At 36.3% G+C, this 21,799-nt stretch overlaps 1 protein-coding gene across 4 annotated transcripts in view; it reads left to right on the top strand.

The window, feature by feature from the left end:
* EYS (eyes shut homolog) overlaps window positions 1-21,799 on the top strand; it is an 860,563-nt gene that overhangs the window by 355,589 nt on the left and 483,175 nt on the right. For all 4 annotated transcript variants that reach the window (XM_048297572.1, XM_048297571.1, XM_048297573.1 and 1 more), the window contains one exon: window positions 11,343-11,464. In XM_048297572.1, the coding sequence (XP_048153529.1) occupies window positions 11,343-11,464 (122 nt within the window). The remainder of the gene's footprint in view (window positions 1-11,342; window positions 11,465-21,799) is intronic.

Genomic DNA, 21,799 nt, shown 5'->3' with positions numbered 1-21,799 from the left:
ATGCACATATTATGCAAATTAAAAAGAGAGGAACAATCTTTGAAATAATTTTTATTTTTAAAGTTACTTTTAATGTTCAGGGTTTTAAAGCAATTATGTTTTCTAGCTCTTCATACACTTTTCAGAAACAGCCATTTAATTGGAGATAAATAAGTTATTTACATTTGTATTTTAACAATTGTACTACTATACACTTCCTTTTTAAAACATCTGATTCAAAGAAACCGGTCCGGTTTTTTTCCCACTAAGTTAACCCTGATACTACACTTTTTAAAATGATATACTAAAGTTTTCAGTTAAAGTTAAGAAAAAAAAAAAACAAAAAAACCTACACCCAGAATAGGATTGATTTCATATCAAGATGAAATTATATGCTATTGCTTTATATGCTATATGCAGTTTTACATTCTTCTGGTCAAAGTGAAATATGCAAACCTATAATTTAATGAGATATATATAAAATAAAAAGAATTTGCAATGTTATTTATTTAGAAGACAGCTATGGGCTTGCTCTTTTGTATCACAATATCCTTAATAAAATATTTTAAGAAAAGTTATGCTGTACATAAAAAAAAGATCCTCCCTGTCTCATTCTTCCTCTGGTCTAAAACATTATTTTGAAACTATATAGCTGCAAACAAGTGGAATGAGTTTCAGCAAGCACTGCATACCAAAGTTCTGTAAAAAGAGTACCCTGGCATTGGTTATTATGTTTGCAAATGGTGAAGCAGAAAATGCTGGGGAATTCCTGAAAAAGAAGCAACTTGTGAGACTAATATTTAACAGCAATGTATTCTTTGGATAACTTCTATTTGAGACTGCATTGAGAGAATTAACTTCCTGCTTATTAAGCCAAATGGAGTTGTACATCACAGAATCACAGAATATGCTGAGTTGAAAGGGACCCACAAGGGTCGTCAAGTCCAACTCCTGGCATTCCAGAGCACCATCCCAAAGAGACGCACCATGTGCCCGAGAGCATTGTCCAAATGCTTCTTGAGCTCTGTCAGGCTTGGTGCTGTGACCACTTCCCTGGGGAGCCTGTTCCAGTGCCCAACCACCCTCTGGGTGAAGAACCTCTCTCTAATATCCAGCACAAACCTCCCCTGACACAGCTTCCCTTGGGTTCTGTCACTGGTCACTACAGAGAAGAGATCAGTGCCTGTCCCTGCTCTTCCTCTCATGAGGAAGTTGTAACTGCAATGAGGTCTCCCCTCAGTCTCCTCTCTTCCAGGCTGAACAGACCAAGTGACCTCAGTCACTCCTCATAAGGCTTCACCTCAAGGCCCTTCACCATCTTCATTGCCCTCCTTTGGACGCTCTCTAATAGTTTAATACATGTATGTGTTTTGATTTTCCAGATATTAGCATTTTAAAATTATTTAACATTGCTGTACCTCAGGACGAAGAACAAAAAGAAAAAAGACACTGTAGGTGAAAAAGGAAGAGTAGGGATCTTGCATGTGTGTCTTGACAAACCATGGTCATATATTTTTCTGCCTGAGGTGGCTGGTGGAAAATACACTGTGGTGATCTACTTCCAGTTCTCACAGGGCTCTTGAAGTCTTCTTCTTTCAGTCTGCAGGAAACACATTTCTCCACAGCATCCCTCAATTCTTCATTTAACCCATTAACAGAAGATGATCAAAATCATATTTGATAAAGATCTACAAATGCTAGTAAAGATTGCTTAGGCTGAGGTTATGTCCTTTCATGCTTCTGTTGCTCTGAATCTTCAATTCCCTATTTGTCTTGCCTATCCTATTTTTCTAATCCTTTCACCTATTTAAATCTATCTGATTAGGTGATCCCTCCAGGATCAACCACTGTCTCCTCACATTCCTATCAGGTTTGCACTTCAAATTTGAGGTTTGATTTTTGGGGTTTTTTTCCTATTGGCTTATAGTATCCTTCAGAATCGTCCTGTTAGCTGCAATGGCTGCACAAATCCAACCCTTCATCCAATTCCTGCAAGGGTGTGGATAGAATTCCATCAGTAGAAGAACAGGCTACATCTTTAGTGGTGCAGAGAAGGAGGGAGAAGAGACAGAGAAGAGAGAAGAGGGAAGTGAATGAAGAGAGAAAGAGAGGGTCAGTGACACAATTGCAATCACACCAATAGGAAAAGAAAAATAATTTATCACACTTGCACAAAAATTTCAGTCACAAATAATCTTTTATTGTGGCTTATTGATGAGTTGCTGGTCTCATCAATATGCTGATGAAATCCAAAGCATGAAGAAAAGACCTAACAACACACCAGCATCATAAATTGTAATAGGTTTAATAAATAGGGCTAGTGGGTACAGTGTTTGCAATACCATTAAAAGGTGTGAGCCTCCTGAAGTCCTGTAGGCAAGCACCTTCAATATCCAGAAATAGAACTTCATTAAAGTAATAAGATACAAACTGCAGGAAGGCCAGCAAAATGCAAATTGCTAAAGATTGCCCTTAATAAGATCAAGCTCTCCCAGGGAGTGGAAATGAGACAGAAAAAGTTATAGCTAAGATTAAATATTTTTACAGCCTTACAAGATTAGAATGAAAGTCTTTAAATTTCTTGCTATTGGAGAGAAAAGCCTTTTCTTTCTCTCTTATGAAATATGAGCTAATGGGTAAAGAGTGGTTAACCTCTACCATACCAAATACAGCTAGAACCATAAAATCCAAAGTTGTAATTTCTTAAAGTACTACTTCCCTAAACTCACAGTATAGTCAACTTACGGCACAAATGATTGATATTTTATTGCCTCATCCTAAATAATACTAAAACTCATTTTAACTATGTGTTAGGAAAAAAGAGAAAGAGGGGAAGACAGTTCTTAACATTTGAATGTGAAGTGTTAAGTTAGGATTTTATTGTAAGAATACTATTCCCTTTCCTCTTATCTGTATAAATGTTTCATAATGGAAATTCCCTCTCAACAGTCCTTTAGTATGCTTAAAAATCTATAACTAACCTGCATTTTCCAGGAAAAGGAGAAACAGAAATCTGGAACTGGTGCTCTTAAAATCATGATCTGATTCTCAAGACAAAGTAAGACAAAGACATTCAAAAGCAGAGAGGAAAAACCTGAGACTGGAATAATTTTATAAAAATGGGGAGGGCTGGACATGCTCTTATCCCTCAATTTATCTGGGATGTCTCCATTTTTACAGTTCCCTTTTCTTTCTCTCTCTCTTCCTTCTAGTAAACTGCATCTTTAAAATGATGGCAACCCTTAGCAAATTAAAATTGATCTCCTTTATTTCTTGTCCTACGACCTCTTTATTAATTTTTTAAGTGATGTAGAGTTTTAAGAAAAAACCTCAAAAGTAAACTCTCATTGATTTTTCAATTAAATAATTTGGATTTTGAAGGAGTGCTTGTACTTGACTTTTGGTGACTTATTTCTAAATTGTGTTATGCAACAAGTGAATTAAACTGTTGGACACAATTTGTGCTTTTCCCAGAAAGTATTGATTCTTATAACAAGCCATTCTGAGACCATAAGTATTACAGAAATTCTCTTGTAATCAGAAGCTGCTATGAATTTTTCATGTGTGGATGCATCTATCCCTATGTGACCCTGATAAACAGACTGATCCAAGTTTTTAGTGTATGAACCAACTTCAGTTATGCATTATGAAGCAGTTGCATACTGTTAGTTTTGGTAATGGAAAGCCGTACTGAAGAAAAGATGAAAAGAGCACTGAGATTTAATTTCCAATACAGAGGATGTGTATTAAACACAAACATCTGAAACACTGCAATTTTTTTTTTTTTTTGGTCTTGGGATAAATTCTAGAAAATTGTGCTGGGTTTAGTGACTCAGAATCTGGGGACACTGGAATTCCTGTTTTGGGGAATCCAACCTGCCTAGTTTCAGGCACACACCATCCTTCAGGAGCTGTGACACTGGGTTCAGAATGACAAAACTCTCGACAGAAAAGATGCTGAAATTTTTCACAAAGTAGCCTAGTTCTCCTGGGCATTAGCAACTGTCCAGCTGTATGAGCTAACTACGTGGGGGAGGTTTCTACTAAAGTTCTGTGCATATTGTTCTAATTTAAAAAGTGAAGAATGATGGCATATCTCTGAAAATGAGTACAGTCAAGCCCCAAGAGTTGCAAATTAAGGTGAGTGTGGATCCATGTTCTATTTCTTCCAAATGACTTTCCTGGAATGTGCTTCATTATACTGAAATGTTCTATAAATTTAAAGCAGAGATGAGTGAAAGTTCAAAAGAGGAGACTTGACATGAAATAATATTTTGAATGTCTGGGTCCTTCTAAAGATATTTAGTTTGAAGTATTTTTGGAACAGCCTGTTTCTTTAACTTTCCTCTATTTTTGAGCCTGAGGTTGGGAAAATGCCACTTTGTGGTGATTGAAGTGTACTGATGTGATAATAGTTGTATGCGTAAGATCTAAATTTGAATGAGCTGTTATGTTAAGGCAGGAGATAGCTTTGTTTTATGGAAACCAGTAGTTGTTCTTCTGCATTTTCTTACTTTATTTAAAAAGTTACCAGCTGCAACACCAGGTTTGTAATTCAAAAGCAAGATGTTATTTCTGACTGTCAGTATCTAGACTATTCCTTTGGAATACCACAGTTAATTCCCCACAGTTCTCCTCTTACCTGAGATCTAGGGGCAAACTGAAGGCTTTGGACAAGCTTTTAGGGGGGTCAAGTTCCTGTCAGTACTTCGGTTTAACAGGAGTGTGTTCATGACCTTTCACTAGTCATTAAACAATTGAGCTAAACGTCAAACCAGATACATCATCAAAGGCTGATACTCAAATGTCTGTCACTAGATAGATTATTTGGTTTATTTTGCACAAACAACTTAAGGCTGTTGTTGTTTTTCCTTAGTTTTCCAGTACTGTTCAGCACCTGTCATGTTGAAGATTATTTGATTGGCACACTTCCTAGTAGGCTCTCTACAAGAGGACTAAAATAAAGGTATAAACAGAAAAAATGGCAGAGGTCAGGAAGTAGAGACAAAAAAAGACCCATCACCAATTATTAATTATGTAAGAGGTCTCAAACTGAATTTGATTTGTTGTCATAAAATTATTGCTGGACTGGGCCAGCATCAAATCTTATTTTTCTCCCATAAATCCTTTATCTTTCCTAAGAAAAATCTTCCCTTATTCACATCAACAAATTTTAAAACACTTTGACTGTAACATTCACTTATATAAATGTTTGTTCTTAAATACCTCTTAGGGTCTTCTAATGTTCACAGTTCTTGTAGCATCTCATAAAATAAAATTTTGAATTTACTAAAATATATAAATTCACAGAAGTTTGGATTTTTAATAGAATATTTTTCCTTTTTTCTGCAAACATAATATATACATAATGTTTAATATTGGCCATGCTCAAATGGAATATCTGTGTCACTACTAGTAACAGCCATGTTGCATGTTTGCATGCCTCAGCATGTTATGGATGAATCTCCACACAGAAAACTAAGCCCAACAAGATTTACACTGTACTGTGAGAACCATCATGTTTGAGCAGTGATGGAGATAATTGATTAAATTGTGAAGGCATAGGCCAGAATTTATTTGCACGTTAAATGTTACATGAAATCTAAAATAATTTTAAGAGAAGCCTGTTACTAGCATTAATTGGGATTCAATTTTAAGAGAACTAAGCTTTCACCAAAATATACTTTTACAAAAAATGTCACTTTAAAATTATCAATATCAAATGCAGCAATAATTATGATTTTTTAGCAAAGCACCATTCTATGAAGTGGTTGTGTATAGAGACCTGCAGTGCAAATAAAGAGTTCCCATTTAAGATAATTTTCTTTGTGGTTACAAATTACAGTACAGTTCATTTAGAGTTATAAAGACGCAGCATGTCTAGATACCAGCCATATTTTAAACTAGAACTTGCACTGAATGAAAACGTAAGTTTCTCTTTACTACTGGTGTGCTATTCAATATGATGAAAATCTTACTTTTTTGCATATACTTATTAAATGCTTTCAATATACACAGAATTATTACAATGTAACACAAAACTCATTACAACTTTCCAAACTTTGTTTGCAGCAGCTGTTTTAAATATAAATTAATTTAACTTATACATTATTTAAAATGTTAGAGAGATAAGCAAATTGAAAATATTCTTTGTTTCTCCTGTAAGCCTCGCTTAAAATTTAAATTTAAAAAAAAATCCTGGTTTATCCTTTACATCAGATGATATATAATTTATAATAACTTAGGGTACAAAAGAATGTAAGTAGGTTTGGAAGAACAAATAAATATACTGATCAGAATTTTTAGGATATAACTATATAGGAAAAGATACATAAAAAATATCTAAAATAAAATAAATAAAAATATCTAACTTTACCTAACACTACCTCAACTTCTGTAGATAACTAGTACCTAATATTAAGATATTTACCCTAGTATTTTACATTTTTAAGTGCTTAACACACAAAAACCCCACATAGGCTTTGTAACTTACATAGGAAGAGTAAAATAGAAAAAAGGCTTTTTTAATAAAATAATATATAAGAATACATCAGTTAGTGATTCTAATAAGATTCAGTAACTAATTTTGGTGATTTTTAAATAGTAGTCTTATCAAAGCCAATCTGTACCGCTTAGAAACTAGATTTTTAATTGTTATTTTTCAACAATTCTGAGTCCATGTTTCATACTTTTTTCACCTTATTCTTTTATGCCACTTTTTATAATTGTTCTTCCAATTAACATCAGTATTAATAACCATATGGCAAACCTCATGACACTCAGCCCCAAAGGTGTTCCTTTGCTGTGAGTTAGGCAATCTAATCATTACAGAGATACTAACTCATATTTGATCAAGCCATGTATGTCTTTTAGAGTAGTAACTACAGAGCTAATTGCAGACTTTCTTCATGTCAGAAGTAAAATTTCCTTAATTTGCGGAGTAGCACTGTTAATACATTCACTCTTCCTACAACCTGTGAAGAACAGGTAAATAATTCATTATCAGAGGACAGAAAAGTAGTGTTTTTTTGTGGGACTTCACTCTGCATAGGTCTTGTTTTAGCTCAGACTTCTATAGTAAAACTGAAAGTAAGTGTTAAACCAAATGAAAATGAACAGGTATCCTGGTTTTGTTTTGTTCTGCTTTATTTTGTTTTGTTTTTAAACAAGCTTGTTTATTTAGGATATAAGTGCAAACAGACCTGAACAATGAATACAATGCTATAATGACAAATGGGAATCTAATTTTGTTAGTGAATATGTATGATTATGCAAATAGTTAAATAAATAATAACTTAAAAGTAAAGCCCTAAAGTAGCAACTCAGAAAAGACCCTCAAATTAACAAAAAAGGGTGCATAAATAATGTTAGGATCTCAATATGGTGTAGAGCAATTGCAAATATGATTTCACAGATGCTTACATTTTTATGGTCACATTTATTTCACAAAGTTAAATGAACTGCTCTTAGCACTAACAAAATGAAGTTGCTTGAAGGTCTTTATGTAGGAAAAAAAGCCCTGCTTCCAACAGGCAAGGGTTTTGTGATGAAGCTTTCTATTGAGGCTGGAGTACATCTCACATTATGTGCCAATGATAAGTAGTCTTACAATATGTTCATCCTTTTTGGCCTTAATGGAAAAAGAGTTGTGTCCCATGAAATACTGGTCTGGCAGAAGAACTTCAAACAAACTTCTGTGTTTCCTTTTGTGTGTTTCTGTTTACAGGTGAGGTATTTTTTGTTCTTTCTGTGAATTAAAAACTTTAAGATGCCCCCAAAAATGCTTCAACCCCATGGTATCTTTAAAAATTAAATTGCTTCCATTTTTTCTCTAGGCATGGAAAACATATCTGGAGTGTATATCTGCATGATAAAAATTCTGCTCAACCTATATATACAAAGGACAGGCTTGAAGATTTGCCTTGTTCATAATTCAGATCTTTGCTGTGTATGATGAACATTTTTCATTGTAGTTTCTGTTTACAGGTGTTCAGCTGCCATTTCCTAGTAAAGTAGCATTGACTAGGGCTTAAGGAAATGATTATTTCTTCATTTACTGTGTTGGAGAAAGGAAAATTTGCAAATGCACTTGAATGGCACTTTCTTACAACTTACTCAGTTACTTGGATAAAGACATGCTCATGTACATATGTGGTTCTGGGTATGTGTACAAGGCATCAGAAATTTTGACCCTGTTATAGCTGGTAAAATCCACCCTTCTTAAGCATACTGTGCTATATATTGTACAAGGGAAAGCTATGTACAAGGAGTAACTGTAGTGTCATTTATGCATTTATTGTGTTCTTTAGAGGACAAGCAAAAGACAGTTTGCAGGAACTGAAAGGTACCATTTATTTTAACCTGTCTCCAGTGGATAGTAATACATAGCACAAACAAAGCGGAACAACATATAAATAGGTGTCCAACTCTGTTCCTTCAGTCTCTTGCTTGATCCACTGCATGCTTTCTACTGCAGCTTCTTGTCATTTATGTTGTTCATGTATGGTATGCCCTGACTGACAATCCCAGCTCTCTCAGCCTTTCCTCATTTGAGAGATGTGTCAATCTCTTAATAATATTACTGGCTGGACACTTTCCAATAGCCCCATATCTCTCTTGTACCGGGCAGCCCAGAATTGACACAGCACTTCAGATGTGGCCTCCCCAGGGCTGAGTAGAGGGGAAGGATCATGTCCCTCAACCTGCTGGCAGCATTCCTCCTAATGCAGCCCGGGATGCTCTTGGCCTTCTTGGCCACAAGGGCCTATGGCTGACTCTTGTCCAACCTGGTGTCCACCAGGACTCAGTTTCTTCTCTGTAAAGACTTGTATCTATCAAAACCCTTTTTATCTGCTTACACTTGTGTATAGTTTATTGCAACATTGCACTTTCAGTTACCATAAAACTACACAGAGAAGAAATAATGTGTAAGAATTTGTAGTTTATTCTGCACATGTGCATGATATACATAAATGTGAGTAATATTTTGTGCTTGATGTGACAATCCTTATGTAATGAAAAATCTGCAAACAACAGAATTTCAGCATTTGATTGGAAGATAATTTTAGTGAGACTAGAAAAATACTGCTGCTTTCTAAACAAAACTATTGGCAAGCCTCCTTTCACTTCTAATTTTGTAATCCATTTCCTGAACAGTTTTTTGGAAACAAGTTATCTCTCATTCCTAGTATATGCAAAAACCTAACCTGATGATAGAACAGTTTTTAAGAGGTGTCTGATTTTTATTTATGGGTATGGATTAGTAGTGCTCATTTTTTCCCATTTGATACTGATAAATATGCAGAGAACTGAGATACTTGAGTGTGGCTATTATCACAGATCACAGAATATTCTGAGTTGAAAGGGACACAGAAGGATCATCAAGTCCAACTCCAAAGTTAATAGCCCATATGGGGATTGAACCTTGGTGTTAGCACCATGCTGTAACTAACTGAGCTAATCTCAGGGTCAATATGTAATAGGAAACACTAATCTGTGGGCTAGTAATGTAATTTGTCTCAAATGTATTTTCTTTTTCTTCTTTGACACAAATCACAGAAAATTATTTTCTCTTTCCAAGTTCACCTCTCTGTATTACATATCAAAAGAACAAAATATTTTAACAAAATCTTTCTGTCTCCTATAGAATCATAAAATTATTAATTTTGAAAAAGACTCTAAGATCATCAAGTCCAACTGTTAATATAGCACCACCATGTGCATCACCATATCATGTCCTCAAGTGCCACACCCACATGTTTTTTGAACACTTACGAGAATGGTGACTCAACCACTTTCCTGAGCACCCTGTTCCAAAGCTTGACTATTCTTTCAGTGAAGAAATTTTTCCTAATATGCAACCTAAACTGGTGCAACTTGAGGCCATTTCTCCTTGTCATGTCACTTCTTACCTGAGAGAAGAGATCAACCCCCATCTTGCTACAACCTCCTTTCAGGAAGTTGTAGAGATGCATAAGGTCTCCCCTGAGCCTCCTTTCCTGCAGACCAAACAACCCCTGCTCCTTCATCCACTCCCTCTAGGACTCGTTTTCCAGACCCTTCACCAGCTTTGTTGTCCTTCTCTGGACTCAGTCCAGCGCCTCAATGTCCTTCATGTAGTGAGGGGCCCAGAACCGCACACAGCACTCAAGGTGTGGATTCACCAGTGCTGAGTACAGGGAGACAGTCACTGTCCTGGTCCTGCTGGCCACACTATTGCTTATCCAGACCAGGATGTCATTGGCCTTCTTGGCCACCTGGACACACACTGGATCATGTTTAGCTGGCTGTCGACCAGCACCCCCAGGGCTTTTTAGCTTGGCAGCTTTCCAGCCACTCTGCCCCCTGACTGTGGCACTGCCTGTGGTTGCTGTGACCTAAGGTCAGGAACCAACACTTGGCCTTGTTGAACCTCACACAACTGGCCTTGGCCCATTGATCCAACCTGTCCATTATCCCTCTGAAGAGTCTTCCTACCCTCCAGCAGACCAACATTCCTACTCAACTTGGTTCCATTTGCCCATATTCCATGCCCTATCTTAAATCAGAAAGATACCCTTCAATTTTATTTCCTGACTTTTAAAGTTTATCCCAGTGGATTTAGAAAATCTATGTCACAGAAATCATGGGTGTGTCTCAAGCAAATGTAGCAATGATGTTCATCAACATGAGCACAAAAAAACCAGAATGCAGTTGGGAAAATATAAATCACAAATACACTATGTACAAGCTGGTTGATGCAAATGTTCATTTGACCAGATATAGTAGAATATACATGTAGATAAGTTCATTTGATGTACTGGTATCAGTGGAGCTGTTTCACACTCCAGGACAGTCATACTTAGTGTGACTTCAAATTACTAACTTCCTTTCTTTTTTGTTATCTTTGCAACAATAAAATATTCTAAGCTTTTAATTTGGCAGGAGAGGGTAAGAGTATCATTACAGAAAGGTCTGGGTCAACTGCTCAATCTGGACTCCCTTCCGAGTTCTGACTCTTAATTTATTATATTTTTAAAGTGTATTAGGAAATTAAATAATTTCTCTTTGCTGTTTATATGAAGCTCATAGCCCATATATCTTTGAAACATAATTGTCTCTCTTTCCAAATTTTAATAACAAAAAAACCTAAAATGCAGCAATGCTATTTGCAGACTCTAAATACCAGTAGATGCCACAATTCTGGTACATCACACATTTCACTATCATCCTGTGGTAATTTATTTATGCACTCAGCTTTTAAAAAAACTCCTAAAGGTGTTTTGTTGACTGTTAATGTTTTCCAACAATTAGTAATAATACTTTTGTAATTGCATTAAAATACAAAGAGTAACAGATTGTTTATTTTACTTAATGTATTACAGAAATACCAGTGTGATTGCTTGCCTGGATGGGAAGGAAAATTTTGTGAAAAGGAATCAAATGAATGTAATTCAGAGCCTTGTAGAAACAATGGCACCTGCATGGACCTTTTCAACAGCTATCGGTAAGCATTGCCCTTTTGTCACTATATGGTCATGTTCCAGGAAGGCCAGGCTTGTGCATCCAGCTATTGTTTTGTTTCTCAGCTTGGGAAGGAATGTTATTATCCAAATGGACAAACACCTTGTGTCATGGATACAGTGTTTCACTGTACTTTCATGTCAAGCCAGCAGATATAATAAACTGTACATGTAAATTTTTTTTAAAAAGGAAAAGAGAAAAGCATGATTTAAAAACATTTAGCAAGTAACACAGTTTGGAGCTGTACTTTGTCAAAGGAAATATAGTCTCCCTTTCTTTCATATTTGCCCTATAAATACAAGAGATGCTTTGAAGAGGAAAAGTAGTGGTAGTGGGCAGTTGGATGAAGAGATCATATCATTGCTGCCACCTTGTGGCTTAAAATACCAACAAAATAGTAATTTAACTAAAATTTATATCCCCTCAGACAAAGCATGAGGATTTGACACTAACCACATTAATTTTAACTTAAACCCCAATCTTTACTTCATGCATGCATTTATGGTTTAAAAATTATTTTATTTCAGTAGCATACACAATCTAGTAATCAGCTTCTGCTCCATCAAGCCAGGGTTTGTCTATATTATGATGCCAATAGTAGAAGAGTCCTGTAAATTCTTAATAGACACAGATGTGTCTGCATATAGAGATTGGTGTAATAATTGCACATGGTACATAGGCTAGTGGTTGTACAGTGATTATATTCCTGGTAATATAGACAATAATCAGAAAGGAAACTTACCACAGTTGACAATGGGGAAATAATTCCCCAAATAGCCAAACACGACTAAGTTAAATAACATAGTATGTATAATATAATATTTTCATTTAATTAATTTTTGTTAAGAACTTAACCAAAAATGGTTTTGATGTCCTAGAGCTGTATTTTTTTGTGGTATTAAACATCTTAGTTTGATAAAATATTTTTATTCTAATAAAAGAAAGTATAGCAATGTTGAGAAAACCTGTTAAAATCTTTTTAATTGCCTTTTTTTTTCACTTTTTAAAGTCTGTTGGGACATAAAACAATTTTAAAATATTTTTACTTCTGTGATTCTTATTTTTCTGATGCTTGTAGTTCTTAGTAGTCTGCCACCCTCAAGGTCAATTTTAGGTAGACAGATATTTTGCAGGCATGAATCCTTACCTGTCCTTACACTTAGCCAATTTTTTCAGCCTCTAGAAGCATTATATATATTGCAGAAAGTAACAGGGCTTTTTCTGATTTTATTCATAGCTGGATGCACAAATCCAAGGACTCTCTATATTTTATTGAAAGTTAGAATTCTCAAAAAGTACTTTTTCTGGATTTGGCAAATACTGAACTGTTACAGAGAATGTTTACAAGAAAATTGGTTTGAACCATGAACACCACACGTATTTTTTTCTCAGCTATTTGTCCTAGCTGACATAACAGAACAGGAAAATCAGACATACGATTGAATCATCATATAACAGGGGCATGATATACCAAACAAAACAGCATCTTCAGAGATACCTAGTGACTCTGAGACTTGGCAACACCAAGTAAAATTAGTGTTTTATTTTTATAATATAAAGCAATTTCATTTCAATCATTAGACCTGTCCTTGTTTGTACACACAGATGCTAAAAGACCATAATTACTCTTAATTTAAAAAATGTGTTGGTTTGTAAATACTTTTCTCTTAAAAGCTACATCAAGACAAAGTATTTCTCTTACAGGAGCTAAGGAGTGGCAGTAACTGTTACCTGAACCTCAGGACATCCAGCCATATCTTTAAAACTAAATGTAGTTTTCAAAACAGGATAAATGGATTATAGTTGCCTAACAGAAACGATCATTGGTGTTCTCGAGCTGTGCCCACGCATTATTTTGGACAGGCATTAGTCTGGACCAAAGTCAGGCCAGCAACTGCTCTGAGAATCCAACAGTGATAGGCAATAAAGTTTTCTAGCCTGTGGCCGTTTTGGCACTGTTTATTTTCCTGCTATAAGTTGAGGTGCTGGCAGCAATACTCAGAATTTTCTGAATTTCTTTGAAGTTGGCCACACCATGACTGGTACTTGATATCACTTCCAACTTAAATTAATGTAAAGAACAGATAAATTTATCTTTCTTTTATGCTTTGGTAATCCTCATTAGTTTACTTTCTCTTAAATATTTGCAAGTCCAGCTGAAAACATCAGTTACTTTAAAAAAAAAGTAATTTATTGTGCAACAGCTTAAAAATATATTTTTGTCGAGGAAAAAAGTGAATATAATGCAAACTGAAACATTTTCCTGCCAAATTCAAATCTGTGATAACACAATAATAATACAAACCATAAATACAATTTAAAACTTCAATTTTGAGTTCATTTTCTTTATCTGGGGCTATTAGTTGTTGAATCTTGAAGTGAAAACTATCTGGAAAAACTGAAGTATCAACAAGACTTCCAGAAATGAATATCTTTCTTTATGGATTCCATCACAGGAAAATAAATCACGTTCCAACAGGAAAAAAAATCAAATATTCTCAGATGCATATTTTTATTTTAAAAAATCAGGTAAGAAAGGTGCTGAACCAGTAGTCAAGCTTGAATTGTTGAATGTGAATGGTTTTTAACATAAGCCCCCTTTCATTCAAGTTAATTTATGTTCAGCCGATAAAATGAGAGACATCTTTTTCTTCCTTCTCAGTTTTCAGTTTGGCACATGGCACATGGCAAATAAATTAATTTAGAAAAATTTCATGCATATATTTCATGCCTATATTTCCAGAACCTGTGACTTTAATTCTCATGATAACGTGAAATCTCAAATTATGGCTCTGAACATTTATAGACTGATTCATCTATCATCAGCTGAATTCTTTATTTCTTCTCTATTGTATTGATAATTCTGAGGTTTAGCCCTAGTAACATCAAACCCTAATGTAGTGGTTTGGTCCAAGATACTCATTACTGTTTACGTTCTGTGAGATAAGAATTAGGAGAAAAGCAAAGCAGGCACAAAACTTGAAAGAATATAAAGAAGTTTATTAATAGACCTAAAAAAAGGAAAAATAAAATAAAATAATATATAATAATATATAATAATATATAATAAAAATTATATAATTAAAAAAAAATTAAAAATAAAATCATGCCACACCTTCAGAACACTTCTCCTCCCCCCACCTTTCTCCCTTCTCCCACTGACAATGTAAGAAGACAACCCTTGAGATGTTCAGTCTGTTTACCACTTCCGTAATAACCTTGTTCAGTTCATTTAGGAAGAGGAGTCTCTCTTGCCCATGCTGTGGAGAAATTATCACAACAAGACAGCCGCTCGGGTTGGTTCTCTGCTCCCATCATGTGAGAGTCCCTTCCCCCGACTTGCAGCTTTTCCCACAACTGCTTTTGAGGGTCCAATCTTGAGCTACTGGGGTGCAATTTTAAGGTTGAGCTGTTCAGAAACAAAAGTTCTCTTCACCCATCTCTGGGAGCATTTCATCTCTTAGAGGCCCTTCTCCTTCCCTGGAAGCAAAGGGTCCTCCTCATCCTCATCTTTAGGACTATCTCTGGGAGCATCTCTAGGAACTGAGGTTTTCTCCGTTCCCATTTGGAGCAAAAGTCCTCATCACTTCCATCTCTCCCTGTTCAAACTTCTCATCAAATTACAGCTGCTTCAGCATCCGTCTATCTCGGCACAGGTGCTTTTGCTCACAAGTACAAGTTGAACGCTCCACCCCCATGCCTTCATGAAATTACAATGGGTACTCTGATACATCATAGCTTTACCACAGAATTTCAGCTTTAAGCATGTCCTCTTTTTCCTCCCTCAGGTTTTCAGCTCTTCACAGCACTAAAAGGGTTAATCTCACCTGGGCCTTGCAGCTGGAATGTCGCTTATTGCTGTTGGTCACATGATCTTTGCCAGGCAGCAGTGGGCAGCTTTCGGCTGAATCTTGGCCGCACTGGAGAGGGGGAGCTGGGCTGCTCCAGCTGTGGGGCTGTTCCATGGGTGGAACAGGGCCCATCGGCTCCAGGATGGCCATGGCCCAGCCCGGCCTGGCCCAAGCAGGGCCTGGGCCAGGCCCGCTGGCCCCCACACAGGGCCCGCAGCCACCTGTCCCAGCACTGGAAATGAGAGAGCTCTGCCCGGGGTTTGTCTATTCTTAAGTGTGGATCACAGAGGCAGTCAAAATTTTAAGTGGCTTGAAGAATTGTCCATATTCAAACTGGCCAGCCGATAGGTTCTGTCAGGTCATAGAGGAGCTGTAAGCACCCCTTTGCAAGAACATCACTTCCGGGACTATGCTTTGCTAGCCCATGACACCTAATTAAAGCCCCAGTGTCTCCTTTGCTGTTACCAACATTTAAGTGAAAATCTATTCAACTTTTCTTGCCAAATAAAAGGCAACATAACTTTATGGATGAAATGGAGTTTCTAGTGATGTAGAATGGTTTGGAACTTGGCTGTAATCATTATGATATTAGAACTTGGAGAATGAATCAAGTGCCTTTCCAAAGTACTCAGTTCTTTCTGTATATTCACATGAAATCACAGATATTCATGCTATTTACCATTTTGTCAATACTTCTTGTTGAGTTTTTTATAAAGAATAAAAATGGTGCCTTACTGCTGCTTTTCTGTTTATAACGTACAAATAGACTTCTCCATACTAAACAGGAAATTAGACCTACCTAAGTATATTTTCTTATGTCATTTATCTATCTTTTATGTTTTATGACAGGTTCAGTATTTGCTTCCATTGACTACAGAAAAGTTTTCCTTGTCAGCACTTGAATCCATCCACTAATAAAACTTTTTATAATATCAGTGTAAACTGAAGTCCAGTTCTTCATGCTGTCTTAACTCCCCTTCATACTACTTTTGCAAACAGGATCCCTTGTTATTTAGTTTATTTGTTTGGGGTTTTTTGTTTTGGAGACAGAGGTTTTTCCTGCCTGCTCATTCTTATCCTTGATATTTTGGTTCTGGCATGTTTTCTCACACCCTATTTGTGCAACTATATCACAGGTCTCCATTTACCCCTCCACAGTTACAGCTATTATAAACATGGCTGTGTTATAAAATGCTGAAACCTCCCCTTCCCATTAAGTTCTGCAAGGATGAAAGTTGGTAACTGCCAATGTCACCTTAAAATTTGAGGCTAGAGTTCCTTAAGCACTTCTGAGAAATTATTGCTGATGTGCAAAAATGTTCTCTGTATTTAAATGTTCTTAATTTAAACTCTTTTGTCCTTTATCCTGTCCTGTAAGAGGCCATGGTTTTCCCACCTCCCTTTACACTCCAGTTGAAAGAATGATTTGTGTTTGTAGACGAGAGTATTTTGAGTGATTTCAGAACTCATCTCAAACTGTGCTAGTCTTTCTTAACAATACTTCTTCAATTAGTAACCATGCCATGATCATCTTTCTTTGTCTTTACTTAGATAATGATTTATGCCAGCTGACAATTTGGATAACCATACTGTCAACCAGAGTTAGACTTATCCTGCCTCTTTCTTGTTACTTTCTCAGTACATTTCCAAGTACAACATCTTCCCTATTGCTTCCCTCTTTGCTCCCTTGCATTTGAAGCCACATCTTTTCAGAATAATAAAATAGTTTTTCATTAGTGTAACTGTCATCTACCTGTGCTAAGCTCTTATAAAAAAGACCAGTCTTATGTCATTAGGATATATTCAGTGTCATGCATATTTTAATTGCAGTACTGTTACAGAAAATCAGCATACTGTTTCACTTTTTTTTTCACCTTCTGCAAAGGATTTATTTGGAAAAGCAAAGTCAAAATCAGCCTCCACATTTTCTCAGAAATATGCATGAATTGCTCTGTGCCAAGTTGTAGAAGCAGGTGATTCCTAAGTTAGGGATGTGTGAACATCTGAAAGATCTGTAAGTAAAAGCATGCCTATTTACACAGTGTATTTTAAAGATATGCCCATCTCCTTAAATGAATGAGTTTTAAACAGTCATGGAATTCTAAAGTCCTTATATGATTATAATTTAATTCTGTGTTTGGTCTGCCATCTGTTTTTACTGACATTCCTTTTAACTACTGCTATACTCTTCCTTAATTTTTTTTTTTCCCAGAAGCAAGAAGCAGCTTTTCCCATAGATGGGAATTACCTCAGTATTTAATGATCCCAGATACCAAATGCCAAAACATTTTATTGCAAGCAGCAACTCTTATCTGGAATTTCTTCAGGGTTCTTTGGCCAACTCTTTCTCTCTTGCTACAGAGACATTTCCCAAAACATTTGTCTGTTGCACTTCTGACTTATCTTTTATCCAGAATTGTACGGTTTTTTTCCTTCCTCCTAGTACCAAGTTATGTATGCATTTCTTACTCAAAACCATCTTTAAAAGATTTATATGGATTTACTAAGGAATTAGATAAAGAAATGTGTGAAGGCACAAACAAGTGCTTCCTCCACACCTAGTAAGGGTTTTATAGTTCCTCTCTGGTAATACTGCTAACAAAAACAGGAAACGTGTAGTGTGCTTCTTGTTATCATGCATTGAAATGAGCTTTAGGGTTTCTACTGCCATTAGCAAACAAGAAAATATTGCTGTGCCACCTCAGCAGCATCTACCAAGAAGTCACTGACATTCTGCAGTCTTTAGGGCATATTTTAGCCATAATTCAACAATCTTCTCAAAGGACAAGAACATTTTTATTCAAAATCTCAATAAAACATTAAAAATTGAAACCAAACATAGTAAGTACCTGGAAAATACTTCTCCCCTTCCAAAATTAGCTCATCAACTTTTTCTTCATGAACAGTACCATCGTTCCACCTGGCATATTTAATCATTCAGTGATATATTTTAAATAAATGTTTTATAATGTATTTTGTTTACAAACACCCAAAGAGACATAAAATGATCATTTGATGAACTCACAGGTTAAATGGAGGGAGTGTAAACCAGTTTCTAAAATAATAAGGCACCTCAGGCATAGCTTTGAGAATGTATGAAATGCAATATAAGTTATCCAAATTCATCGTTGCTGTAGGGCAGTTAAACACGTACATTGCAAATAATGCGCTAATACATGAGCTAAGAGACAAAGCGTTTCCACAGCAGTTTATGGGCTCTGGCTTAGAATATGCTAAAGTTTCCTGGGAACTCCTGGGGTCATTAGAGGACTGCTGCGAACCTTTGAAGAGCTTCAGGGTGCCTGGTGCTCCCCAGAAGAGATAGCTACAGAAGTCTGTGACTGCTAATAAGCTGTTCAGTGTCCAACAAGCTTTGTTGCCAACTTTTCTTTATTTATGGGGACTTCAAACTTTTTGTTTCCAGCTGACTCCACATTAAGGACAGCCAAGCATCCTTTCAACAAGTGCTAGAGTGTATGTAACTGCCAAGCCCAGAGCACAGCCAACATAGTAGAAGAGGCCAAAAATTCCACTGAGGATATTGTGTGCTTAGATAGTGAGGTACAGCAGGGCACTTTCCCTGACCATCCACCAGAGTGACTAGAGCAGCCCATTAGAGACCTCAAACCAGACTGAGCTCCTTGGGGAGGATGCAGTTCTGTAGGCCTGGAGCTGCAGAAATGTTTGGAACCTATTGCTGAGTCTGATGATGATAGTGTCCTTGCCTGGAGGAAGCACTTGTAGCTGGAGGAGGATCTGTGTTGCCAAGTAAAGGAGCTTCAGGAGGCAGTCAGCACGCTGTGAAGCTGAGATGGGAACAGTATCATGCTCTCCAAGACCCTACAAATACAGGAACCTGAACTCCGCAACATAGTGAAGGAGAACCAGGAAGAGTCTTTGCATAAGACTTTGGAAATGGAGACTCCAGTTACAATGAAGGCTAGAAGTTTGTAAGCTTGACAACAGGATGAGGCCTCCTGTCCTATCTGAGCTCTGCCACTACAGAGTAGGCTCAGTGACCCACAGCAGAGGAGAAACTAGAAGTTCTGTCCAGTGAAGCATCCAAATCAGCTAAACCTGAGTCATGAGGCAACACCAGAAGGAAGGATGAGTGATGGCAAACACTGGGAGATTCTCTGCTACAGACTCCTCATAGGAGAGAGATATCATGAGTCCTGAAGGAAATGGCTCAAGTCCCTCTGATGCCACTCTTGATTATCTCGAAAAGGTCTTGCTGACAAGAAGAGGTTCCTAAGTATTGGAAAAAAGACAGTAAATGGAAATACGTCAGAGAACAGAATGGGAAAAGGCAGAAAAAAAGAAGGCTAGGAATGAAGAATGTGGCTGCTACTTTCAAGAAAGGCAAGAAGGAGGATCTGGGCAGCTGTGGACCAGTTAGCCTTACCCCGGTCCCAGGGAAGGTGAAGGAATGAATAACCCTTTAAACTGTTTCCACACACATGATGGAAAAGAAGGTGCCCAGGAGCATGGTTTCACAAAGGGGAAAGCATTCCTGATGATAGCATTCAATGAGATGACTAGCTTGACAGCTAATGAGAGGACTGTGGATGCTCTTTCTCTTGACCTTAGCAAGACTTCAGACACTACCATAGCATCTTCATAGACAAAACTCGCTGAATTGCTGGACACAAAGACCATATTCAACATAATTCATCCCTTCATCATGTTACATAGCAATGATATTAAAACTGAAATTCAGTGGCTTGTCTTTTGTAGCTACAGTTCTGTTCAATAACAAAAATGCTGCCACCACAAAGTATTTTTGGGTGGGATGTGGTGGGATGTGATGATGTGTGGGATGGTGAGAATCAAAAGTAGAATGGATTGAAATAAGATAGACAATGCACAAAAAGAATGTCTGAAAACAGTTTTCAAGACAGATTTCACTGACGCATTATTTCTAGTCCTAATATTATAATGCTTCTGTTGTAGATGATTCATAATAGACTCATTCCTGCTTGTTCTTTTGCCCTTCATTTAACCACTCACTAAAAGAACATTCACATTTTTAATTTGGAGAACCTTAATAAAATGGGAAGTTTAAACAAGCAAAGAAACAAAAATGCTGTTGACACTTTAAAAATGGCTCATTCGAAATCAATGGTAAAACCATCTGTCTTTGTTAGCTACAGATTAGATATTTCATGCATCAGCAGTGTGTAATACATGCACAAAGGAACAAAATTTTTCTAGGATTATGGGCATTGCTGCTGACATTATATCCTTTTGAACCACGGAGAATCAGTAATAAAGAGTTGCACATAAAAAGACAGGGTGTAGATCCCATTCTCATTACTATAAAAACAGTACCTTTTCCTTTGATTTGAAAGGTCATTAGTAAAATCAATGTTTCACTTCTTGGAAGAGATTTCATTGGTTTCATAGATATTGTTTCTTTTACCTATGTTCTTAAAGTAATTCTAAAGTGATCAAGGGTCAAAATTTTTGTAAATTAATTGTGTCAGTTTAAATGTTAAGATGTTACATGTGTTTATTTTGTCTTAAAATAACTTCACAGCTAAAACAATAGCAAGGTTTCATCTTCAATTATGAGGTATTTCCTTTTGAAGTAGAGAATTATTTTCATAGCATAACATAATTTCTTTAAAAAAAATTAGAATGGGATAGGAGCTACAAAACTGGTTTTGGAGAAGGGCATTATTGTATATTTAGAAAAAACAAGTTTGAAAAAGTATGAGTTATTCAGTTAAAACAGTTGCATCTTTGAAATAATTGCTTATATATGACACTACAATATGAAATATATGTACACATATACAAGTTATACATTAAATGGTTCTAGTATAAGTAAACTATACACAATTAGAAAATCAACATAGGCTTCCCCATCACTAGTTTCTATAGGTAACAAAATTTTAATTAATAGTCTTTTTGGATTTGTTTGGGATTTAAACTGTTTGTGCTCTGTTAGATCAATAGAAGCATTATAGAAGTTTATTTGGACTGCAATTACAGATTGTACATTGTTAGAGCTCCTCTATAAACCAGTGCTCACTCTTCAGCAATAGCAAGCAGATTAATGCAGTAACCATCACATTTTCTTCTACCAAATGCCAGTTTGGATATATGAAAAAAATCCATCAGAGTTATAAAAGGGAGCCTTTATCTTTGAAGGTCACAGGTGGAGAAAAGGGACCACAAATACAAAAATCACAGCTCTCTGTGAGCATCCATAAGCATTGTTATATGTATGTCTCTTGGACTTGTTCATTCCCTATCTGGAAGGGACAGTCATAAAATTTTCATAGGTTTGCTCTACTGAAATAACTCAGTGAGACACCCATAGAAGAAAGTTGGATTGTTTTTATTACAGTAGATATCAAAGGAAGATAAAGACATAACTGACTCTTGCAGATCAACTGAAAATAATTTTTGTTGTTTGCTTTTATAGCTTATATCAGAACAATAATCTTTATAAGGACAGA

Source organism: Corvus hawaiiensis, chromosome 3 (genome assembly GCF_020740725.1).
Source record: "Corvus hawaiiensis isolate bCorHaw1 chromosome 3, bCorHaw1.pri.cur, whole genome shotgun sequence".
Taxonomy (NCBI): domain Eukaryota; kingdom Metazoa; phylum Chordata; class Aves; order Passeriformes; family Corvidae; genus Corvus; species Corvus hawaiiensis.
Note: the sequence above shows the minus strand (reverse complement) of the source record. Positions and strands in the feature narration are given on the sequence as shown.